Source organism: Prunus dulcis, chromosome 6 (genome assembly GCF_902201215.1).
Source record: "Prunus dulcis chromosome 6, ALMONDv2, whole genome shotgun sequence".
NCBI classification, from domain to species: Eukaryota; Viridiplantae; Streptophyta; class Magnoliopsida; order Rosales; family Rosaceae; genus Prunus; species Prunus dulcis.
The window spans coordinates 13618699-13629772 of NC_047655.1; the positions used below are offsets into that span (position 1 = coordinate 13618699).

Consider the following 11074-nt stretch of genomic DNA (forward strand, 5'->3'; position numbering starts at 1 on the left):
ATTAAGGAACAAGATTGCAACAAGATTAATTAATGTATCTTCTTAGACAATTTCTTTATTTCCATTTTTTATTGCTACAATTTAAACCTTATTAGAACGATGGATTTGTCAAAAAAATATTTATTACTTATTCAATTTGAAGGATGGTTTATTAACCCACTACCGTGGTGATCTCTTTTTCTTTGTTGGAAGATTTATTCAATACCTAATTATTTTTGCTTTTCCCAGACCTTGAGAGTTCAAATTTATGCATACCCAAGGTTGTTCTAGCAGAGTATAAAGTGATTGTGTATAAAGTCATGTGAGCCTAAACAAAAGTAGGTTATATTTGGTCCTAGAAAACAAATGATATATTTTGTTCGAAAATTGAATTTTTATTTTTCTTTAAGCAAAGATTAATATAATTTTTAGGGAGAAAAGTATAACAACACTTTCAAGGTTTATGTTTTACAAAACAGATTAGTAAAAAAACACTTTTAGCATCATGTCTATTTTAGTTATTATAAACAGTTACAGCACTTTTACAGTAAAATTTACCAAACGCTCTGACACTACTTTTTATACTCACAACACTTTTAAAATTACAGTTTACCAAACGTTTAATTGCTTTACTTTACAGCTAATTCTTTTTAAAACACATCAGAATCAACTTCTTTTTTTAAAAAAAGACAACAATTCCAAAGTGGACCTTAGACCCCTTGACTTGGAGATTGTCTTATGTAAATGTTTTTGCTAAATAAATCTACAATAAAAATCACAATTATAAAAATAATAGTGGGTGAAGGCCAGAGCCGAGGTCAAACCATCACACTCACTTTGAGTGAGTGAGGGAGTGAAGGCACTAAGCCCAATGAATTGTATATTGTTTCCAACTAACAGTAATGCCTTCGGAAAAGTGAAGCAGCTGTCCCTCTATCTGGCTTTCCTCACAAATAATGATTGATAATACACCGCACCACCACCTACCTCCTTCCGCTCCTCTTCTTCTGAATTTTCAACCTGCGTGGACTTTTCTCGTTTCTTTCCGGCTGAAGAAGAAAACTTCCATTAGATATGGCCCAAAATAATACGAGGCTAGCTCATCAAACACAGGCCCAAAAGTAGCCCAGATACCAATAATTACAAAATTCTTTCCCAAACAACCCTAGATTCTTAGCACTCTGAACTCTTGTTGTTGTTGTACTTGAAGTGTTCTTAATTATGCAGAGCTGCTCATTCTTGGAGCTGTCTGTTTTCTAGGCATTATTGCATTTTCTGTAAATGTTGAGTATGGTTTTGTTGCTACATTTTGGGATTCGCTTGATTTTGTTGGGATTTATGAGAGTGGGTTCACTATCATAGCCATTGTGGAGCTGTGGGAAATAAATTAAGTAGGCTTCTTCAATTCTCAGTTTCCATTGTTGACTGATTTTATTGAGCTCTCTCTCTCTCTCTCTCTCTCTCTCTCTCTCTCTCTCTCTCTCTCTCTCGTCTTTCTTGTAAAATCCATATCTCTCTCTCTCTCTCCCCTATTACTTATTGCTACTTGTCTTTCTTGTAAAATCCATATCTTTGTATCCAAATAGTTGCCACTTGAATTTAAATTTGCACCAATTCTTGAACTCTTCCTTCCTTTCATACTTCTAAGAAGAGTAAATATCTTTGTGTTGTAACTTGGTAAGTTCTCATTCTCTTTCTTTTCCCTCAAGTTTGGGTGCTTGGGGCTGTTCAAGGAGTAATGCAGACAATCAATTTGATATTATTTCTGCTGTTAGTAGTAATTGCATCAGGACAGTCAGATCTGGGAGCACTCTTAGAGCTCAGAGAAGGCATTCAGAAAGACCCTACTGGGAAAGTTCTTGTTTCATGGGATTCAAAGTCCGTGGACTCTGATGGCTGCCCTCTGAATTGGGTTGGGATAGCGTGTAGCAATGGCCATGTGACATCAATCACTGTAAATGATGCTGGACTGGTTGGTGAGTTCAGCTTTTCAGCCATTACAGGTCTTAAAATGCTTCGCAATTTGTCGGTTTCAAACAACCAGCTGACGGGGACCATCTCAAAGGTTGGTTTATTTGAGACCCTGGAATACTTGGATCTCTCATGCAATTTGTTTCATGGGTTAATACCCTCTGCTTTGGTCAACTTAAAGAGTTTAGTGCTTTTGAATCTTTCTTCAAACCAATTTAAAGGCATTATTCCCACTGGTTTAGGCAAACTTGAACAGTTGAGGTATATAGATGCTCGAGCTAATGGCTTTTTTGGAGACATTATGAATTTTCTACCCAAAATGGGTAGCTTGGTCCATGTTGATCTGAGCAGCAATCTGTTTTCTGGTTCATTGGATTTGGGACGTGGTAACTCCTCTCTTGTTTCATCTATTCAATATTTGAATGTTAGCCACAATTCCTTGGTTGGAGAGCTTTTTCCTCACGATGGGATGCCATATTTTGATAGTTTGGAGACATTTGATGCTAGTTATAATCAGTTAGTGGGTCCTATGCCTTCCTTCAATTTTGTTTTCTCTCTGCGCACACTTCGGCTTGGAAGCAACCAGCTCTCTGGTTCTCTACCGGAAGCTCTATTTCAAGAGAGCTCAATGCTCTTGTCCGAACTGGATCTTAGTCTTAACAAACTTGAAGGTATGTTGATTCTAACAGTTTTCTACACTTAGCTTTGGCACACAACTCTTTCTTCTTCTTTTTTTTTTTTTTTTTGGTGGAGGATATGTAAAAGGACTTTCTTTCTTTTTATATTTCAAATTGCGTATGGAAATTGATAGTCCTGTTTGGGAATTTCTTTTTTCAGACTTGGAAATTGAAAATAAACGAAGTGGAAATAACTGACTTACGATCGCATCAAAGAATGCCCTTTTATTTAGTTATTTTTCTCTCTGTAATAGAAATGCTATTGCTTTACGCAATTAATCTCTAATGACATTATCACATAAAAATATGTTGGATGACAATGTTGACATGCTTACATTAGCATCTTCATGTAAAACCATGATCCGAAGTTCTTCATGAACCATCAGAAACAGAGCGTGCAGATTTAAGTTTCTATAGCCAGTAGTGGGGACTAAATTTTCATCTTGGTCGGACAGGGATTTAAGTTGGGGGAAGGTGTGAGCATGAACAAGCATAACAAATGCTATGTCTTTTTGATGTACATGTAATCATGAGTGGACAATCATAATCATTTTAAGAATCAGTTTTAGTATAAATGCTACAGTGAGGGCAGTGGCCCGTCCATCTTTTCAATATGCGGAATTTCTCTTTTGCATGATATTTCGTGTGTTATTGCTTGAGGTCTGCAAGTCATCATATCATCTTCAAATTTACAATTTCATTCATTTACTCCTGTTTTCCTCCTCTCTTTCCTCTATACAGTTATATTGTTTACCTTCATGACAGGTCCAGTACGAAGCATCACCTCTGCAACTCTGAAGAAGCTTAATATTTCTTCGAACAAATTGTCAGGCTCCTTACCTGCCATGGTTGGGCACTGTGCCATCATAGATCTGAGTAATAATATGCTCACAGGTAACTTGTCCCCAATCCGACGTTGGGGAAATTACATTGAAGTTATCCAGCTAAGTTCCAATTCCTTGACAGGAAGCTTGCCTAATGAAACATCTCAATTTCTTAGGCTAACTTCATTTAAGATATCCAACAACTCATTAGAAGGTGCTCTTCCACCAGTATTGGGTACATACCCAGAGCTAAAAGTGATTGATCTTAGCCTCAACCGACTACAAGGATTCCTTCTTCCCAGCTTTTTCTCATCAACTAAATTGACTGATCTTAACTTGTCAGGCAACAATTTCTCCGGGTCAATACCTGTCCAGGAAATCTCAAGTCATCCTTCAAACAGTTCCACTCAAAATCTGAGCCTGGTATTTATAGATCTGTCTAATAACTCATTGAGTGGTCATTTGCCCGCAGAGATCAGTGAGTTTCATAGCTTGGTATATCTCAACCTATCTAAGAACAATTTTGACGGTATCATTCCTGAAGACTTTCCAGATCAACTAAAAGGATTTAACGTGTCTTTCAATCATCTCTCTGGTGTTGTACCTGAAAACTTACGGCAGTTTCCTGATTCCGCATTTTATCCAGGGAACTCTTTGCTAAAATTTCCCCATTCCCTATCATCACCGAAGGGTGTCCTCAATAATACTTCTAGGGAGCACAGGCCCCTTAAGAAAGCTGCTATTAGAATTTCCCTCATAGCAGGTTTGGTTGGTGGTGCTGCTGTTTTAGCGCTTTCATGTATGATGATCTATTACAGGGGTCATTGGCAGGAATGTACAAGTTCGAAAGAAAATTCTGGGAAGAAAGCTGTCGAACAAGGAGATTCTGCCCTTTCTCATAGATCGGTACCTGAAAAAAGTGTAGACGGCTCAAAATCTTCTCAAGATCTTTCACCATCATCCCAAACAAGGTATCCTCATGATGCCTCTGATACTTCATCAGTTCTAAAGAAACCTAAGAATTTGGGTCTTCCTGAGTCAACCAAAAAAGAGGAAGGGACATCTGCTCCTATGTCTCTCTTATCATCATCAAATCTATCACCTTCTAAAAATCAACAACCTCTTGAGAGTCCTGATGTGCTCAAAACTTGTTCTCCAGATAAATTGGCTGGTGATTTACATCTGTTTGATGGCTCCTTGGTGTTCACAGCAGAAGAACTTTCATGTGCTCCTGCAGAAGCTATTGGAAGGAGTTGTCATGGAACAATGTACAAAGCTATGCTTGACTCAGGTCATGTATTGGCTGTGAAATGGCTAAGGGAGGGTATAGCAAAAGGGAGGAAAGAATTTGCAAGAGAAGTAAAGAAACTAGGAAACATCAGACATCCGAATCTGGTTTCTCTGCTCGGTTACTACTGGGGCCCAAAGGAGCATGAGAAACTGATTATATCAACTTATATTAATGCACAATCGTTGGCATTCCATCTCCATGGTAAGACTCTGTTATCTTTCATTTTAGGATTTGAAATAAGAATCTCCCGAATATTGTTTCCATTAAAATCTCAGCAAAATGAAATTGCCAAGCCAAGCTGAGCCCATTATTTTTGTTTTCTGGTCTTGGTAAAGCTCCCACATATATCTAAAATGCTGGGAGTGTAATATTGTTCCTTGTGTACACCTTGATTTTACTAGCATTTCTTTCTCTCCTCCAAAAAATAAAATCTGTGTGATATTTATTTTAATGTGTCTTTACTAGATATAGAGGTTTCAATAGGTTTCAATTTTATGTTAATTTTGAGAGTAGTAAGGATGCATATGAGAAACTTTTGGAACTCAATGAAATTTATGATGAGTTAGGTAGATCATAACAGTGCAGAAAATCTATTAGTAGTTAAACCAGAGGGCTTGGTATAAATTTCTAAAAATAGGAGTGATGTCCATGTATTTTTCCTAAACCTCTAAGGAGGTTTGAATGAGCTTTATGCTGGTCTTACTCTGTGACAAGGTAAAATGATCTGGATCCATTTGGTCATTCTACAATTCACTATTTTTACTTGTTTACCAGTGGTCTGTGGGTAACAAAAGAATTCTACTGTATAAGATAACAAAGTACACTCGGAATCCAGTTTGATTGGTTTTCAGGACTAAGGAATGGTAAATAGATCAACGGGAATTTTTTTTTGTTCTTTTCCGATAGTAGGATTTGGGAATTAGGTCGAAGATTACAGTGCAGAAAAACTTTAAATAGTTAAACAAGAGAGCTTGGGTAAAGGAGGTTTATGTATCCTTAGTAAACCCCTAGGAAAGTTTGAGTTTTGAGCATTTTATTTTTAATGTGTAGCACTAAACTGAATTGATCTGGATTCATTTCATTATAAAGAAAGTCACAGTTTTTACCTTGTTACCATTAGTCCCTAGTTTTTTACTATAAAAGTTTCTAGGAGGTACAATAATTGCTCGCCGAGATGATAAATAATCTATGATCATGACACATGCAATCTTGGAATCTAGTCATGATTTTGAAAACTGATGAGTTGTAAATCAACATCAGTAACATCTGATTTTACTTTTGGTCAGTCTTTAATGACAATAAACTAAGATATGCACTTGTGTTAATTGATTTTTCTCCATAAACTCTGTGCTATGGTATAACTTTGGGATGGAGTTGCAATGAAAAATTTCCTTTTAATCATCCCTTGAATATCCTTTAACAAAATTTACTTTGTATTATTTATTAGAGAATATTAATTGTGTGCCAGAACTTCAGTCTGGCTGACAGAACCTGGCCGACATCCTAGCGTACTAAAACCTGTAACCAATGCTGAAAATTGTCCAAAGAGAGAGGGCAATGTATTTTAAATGACCTAGATTTATTTTATTGAAATTGATGTCTTTTACTATGTGCTATTCTACTGTAAATTTACAACCTGTTAGGTTAGGATGGCAGTTTATGCTAAGGTGTATCAGGTGTTCATTAATGGGAAATTGTTGTGCTTTTAGAGTAGGAGACACCTTTTGTTACTGTTTATAGTAGTATTTCACCAAATGTGTTGTGTGGTTTCTGTGAATTTTTTATTTATCAAATGTCTTGGTCTTGAATGATTGTTAAAATGCATGACCCGTCTTATTTTGCCTTTCAATAATTTACTATTATGGAGGCACTTTTTTTTTTTTTGGCGCATCCATAAGAAATATATTCCTAAAGCTTTAGCGAGTTAACATCTGCCATTAACAGCTTAAAATGCATGAAACATATTTTATTGGAGTTTGTATTATCAGTTGGCCCCTACCAACTTTCCTGTAATAAATCCATCACTTTAATTGGACAATTTATGGGTGACATCGGCAACACCCTTCTAATATTTTGCATATGTTTTAAAAATCTTTTTCTAGTTTTATTCCTGCACCTGACATGAGTTTTCTGAATCTTTCTGAGTCGTCTACAGAAGTTGAGCCAAGAAAACTTTCACCCCTGTCTCTTGAGGAACGGCTCAGAATTTCTGTAGATGTTGCCCGATGTCTGAACTTCCTACATAATGAGAAGGCAATTCCCCATGGCAACCTCAAATCCACAAATATTTTATTAGAAACCCCTAGTCTGAACGCAGTCCTCACAGATTACAGTCTCCACCGAATTTTGACTCCGGCTGGCACTACTGAGCAAGTACTGAATGCAGGTGCTCTTGGCTATCGGCCCCCTGAATTTGCTAGCTCAAGTAAACCCTGCCCATCCTTGAAGAGTGATGTCTATGCGTTCGGGGTGATCTTGTTGGAGCTCTTGACTGGAAAGAGTTCCGGGGAGATTGTGTCTGGCATACCCGGTGTGGTTGATTTGACAGACTGGGTGAGACTATTGGCAGAAGAAAATCGTTCTTTTGAATGCATTGACAGGGTGATTCTGGAAAAGCGTAGCGTTAAGCACTCCCCTAGAGTTCTTGATGGTATGCTACAGGTAGCTCTAAGATGTATCCAACCAGCATCGGAAAGACCCGACATCAAAACTGTGTTTGAAGAGATTTCAGGTATAGTGAACTAAAGGGCATCCCAGGTACAACAAATGCTCTAACTGTAGTCATTGGTACTAACACCATACATCGATTCTTTTTTCATTTTTGTGTAATTTACTAATTGATTGTCAACTGATCCTGTAATTGACAAAGCCAAACAGGTAGTGGTACAGTTCAGAGGAAAATAAGTTCATTGTTTATATGTGGGGTGAATAATTTTTGTTGACCCCTAGTGGCATATGTGGGGTATGATTTTCATACTGGAATTCGTGTGGTATTAATTTTAGATCTTCATCACTGAGATTTCTCAATCTGCAAACTTTTAAACTGCCAAGCTTATTTCTGCACCCAAATTTATGGAAATACTGTACGTGGATATAATGTGTTTTCAAATTTATGGACACAAAATTTCCAATTTTTATTTTATTTTTTGGATATCTAAGAAAATATAAGCTCAATTAGTAGAAAGATGATGGACAAGGTTGGCTTTTACATCTCACGGAAGCTTTGTCCAACATTTTGCGAGACATTTTAAACTGCCAAACTGATTGAACACGACCTGACTGAGCCGTTCGGTTTGGTGCGGGTTTAACTTTTATTGTCAAATTTTGGTAACAAAAATCGAATTGGATTGGCTGAACTGATCCTGTTTTGGGTTTTAAAATTGGCAGTTCAACCAAACTGAACCGGTCCAATATATTCTTTTTTTAATTCTTTTTAGGTGAAAAGTCACTTTTGGTCCCTGTAATTTGACACTTNAACCACTTTTGACCATGTAGTTTCAATTTCGTCATTTTTGACTATGTATTTTCATATTTGTAGCAATTCAAGTACAAGATAAATTTTTTGTCAATTTCTTTAACGGAGCAACCACGCGGAGGGACAATTTTGTCAGACCAAAATTCCACGCTAAAAGCTGGTCTCTACTTCTTCCCTAGGGCATGAAAATAGGCAACCAAAATCTCAAAATCCTCTCTTCACTATTCCAAATTCCCAACACCTAACCAATCTCTATCTCCTCCATCCCTTTCTCTCTCCCTACATATCCAATCTTCCAAATAACCAATTTCTCTTCCTCCTTTCTCAACTCCCTCCACCATTCTCCACCACAGACCCACCACCACTCAACAACTATAGCAACTATAGCAATTGTAGGAGATAGTGGCTGCTTTGAAAATGAAGTACAAAAGTGTAAAATCACACCCACCACCATAGCAATAAAGCAATAACTTTCCAAACCCAAAGTTACAGAACAAAACAAGGTCATTTGAACCCAAAAAGAAAACAAACAAACAAACCAAGGCCACAAAAGAATGGAATAAACAAAAGCGTTTGAACCCACTTATATGCATTGAAAACTCAAATACAAGTTATAAAACAATTTCGCATAAAAAATTGAACCTTTAAAGAGTCTGAGTTCACCTAGATTATTGAAGCCTCCATCGACTTCAACTCTCTTCTTCACTATTGTCGTTGCTTCTTTACGGAAATAACAACCGATTGAAGTTCTGCAAGTCTTTTCGCACCCTCTTGTTGCACTCAATCGAAAGCCCAGACGAATTTCATTAAATTTTTAAGAGCACTGATCCTAATCTACTTTATAATGGCCAATTTTGCGCGCCTAGGGAAGAGGTAGAGATGAGCTTTTACGTGGGGCTTACTAACAAAATTGCCCCTTACGTGACAAAATTGCCCCTCCACGTGAGAGGCATGTGGTTACTTTGTTAAAGACATTGAAGGAAATTTTATCATGTCCTTGAATTGCTACAAATATGAAACTACATAGTCAAAAGTGACAAAATTAAAACTACTAGGTCAAAAGTGGTTGAAGTGCCAAACTAGAGGGACCAAAAGTGACTTTTGGCATTCTTTTTAATATATAACACCTTACTTTTTAATGCGACATTATTGAAATGGCTCAGCTTCTTACATCACTTAGGCCATCTCTAACTTAGAATGACAGGACCCAACCCAATTTCCACTTTGGAATTCGAGCCAAGTCCCGTGCGTGTCCGACACTTGGCAAATGTCGGGCACAAAGGACCTTTTTACCCTTCTTGCTTCAATGCTTCTTTAAAATTCCCTTAGACTTCTGCCGAAAATTCGGCAGAGTCTCCCCTGTATTTTGACTATTCCCAAAACTTTACACCTGTTAAACATTCAACTAATCCACACCAACTGCCAGAATAATTCAAATAATAAAATCCCAACTCCAGTTTTTCAGTTTCAATGAGATATCAGAGCATTTCCTAAAGTTCAAGGTTTCAGGGATTTTCTATAAACTCTACCTGACTTGAAGCGCGGAAGCTATGACTGGCCCGGTGGTGGATCCCGCGTACCTCTATGGCCTGGGGGCGAAAAACAGTTTGAAAAAATGTGAGTGGACCAAAAATAATGTTCTTCAAAGCAATTCTCATAAACATAATATCCCCCATTGTAAAAAAAAGAAATTTAACTAAATAAAACTGAATACTTACTTTCTACGTCACGCATAGTCAATTCAAGGCATTCTATATCAGTCATATTCAAGCTCGAAAGTTTCATACAAAAACCACTGAATTCAAAGCTTTCATAAAAGTACTGAAATCAATTGCATATAAAAACTCTGTACTCAGACCTTTCATAATTGAATAAATATAAAGGGATCTATGTCCAAAAAATCAGAAAAACTGATTTATAATAGCTGAAAATCAACATTTAATAAAGAAACTCAGAATCCTTTGAAAATACCACCAGTATGTACCCCTGTCCTTTCCGTCAATTCCCTAGCAGGTCTCGGGCGTCACACAGACTTACCCGAGCCGCAAACTGGCGAAATCAGGGGACTATGATCAGCCTGTCCCGCCGGCAGATTCCTCGATGACACCAAGTCAACTCGAGTCGCTCTGGCAGGATGCAGGGGACCGTAGTCAGCCTGATCCGCAATCCCGGCAGGTCTCGGGGACATAAAGTCAGCCGAGCCGCAATCCTGGCAGGTCTCGGGACACCAAGTCTGCCGAGCCGCAAATCCTGGCACTCACGGTCCGAGCGTCCCCGAAACTCGTGAGGCAAGACAAGTGCACTGACTGAACTATAATCAGACTGGATGTCCGTAGACATCGGTCCGACTCTGGGTAATCACCATAAAGAAAAACGGGTACGAGGTGGTTTTAAAATAATGTCCTTTTAAAAAAGAAATATCTGAATAATAACTGTAAAACTCAAGTCGTGCTACGGTCTTAACTGATTCAAAACTCAAACTCTGTTTCTGTAACTGGTAAATAAGCAGCACCGACTTATAGAATTATTACTGAACTGATCATATTCAAAATCGTATTAAAACTTACTCAAAGACTGAATGAAGAAACTTACTCAAATAAACTCATTTATAAAACTCATTTATATAAAATCATTTATAAAATCTATTTTATATAAAAGCACATCAATTCATATAAAAGCACATCAATTCATTCATGAAATTTGATTTATGAAAGAAGGTCCACTCACAGATGGTCCGAGCTACTTCGATCCCTCGGAGGTCTCCTTTTAAAATCCTGTCGGGCTCCTGGTGCCTGATTACCCCGAAAGATTAAATTAATAAACTGCTGAAATAAAACGAATTTCAACTAAACACCCT

At 37.4% G+C, this 11074-nt stretch overlaps 1 protein-coding gene across 1 annotated transcript; it reads left to right on the plus strand.

Moving 5' to 3' along the window:
• Positions 1–1717: 1717 nt before the first annotated feature.
• LOC117632574 (probable inactive receptor kinase At5g10020) lies at positions 1718–7703 on the plus strand. Its single transcript, XM_034366100.1, has 3 exons — positions 1718–2621; positions 3393–4943; positions 6898–7703. Exons 1-3 carry the CDS (start codon positions 1718–1720, stop codon positions 7485–7487), a joined length of 3045 nt encoding a protein of 1014 aa, XP_034221991.1. The 3' UTR covers positions 7488–7703.
• The last annotated feature ends 3371 nt before the right edge of the window (positions 7704–11074 follow it).

What these genes read in the sequence shown, in the direction of transcription:
- LOC117632574 (XM_034366100.1), top strand. Translation starts at nt 1,718, where the DNA reads ATGCAGACAATCAATTTGATATTATTTCTGCTGTTAGTAGTAATTGCA. An exon ending in TAGTCTTAACAAACTTGAAG is followed by an intron (nt 2,622 to 3,392) that starts GTATGTTGATTC and finishes CCTTCATGACAG; the next exon opens with GTCCAGTACGAAGCATCACC. An exon ending in GTTGGCATTCCATCTCCATG is followed by an intron (nt 4,944 to 6,897) that starts GTAAGACTCTGT and finishes AGTCGTCTACAG; the next exon opens with AAGTTGAGCCAAGAAAACTT.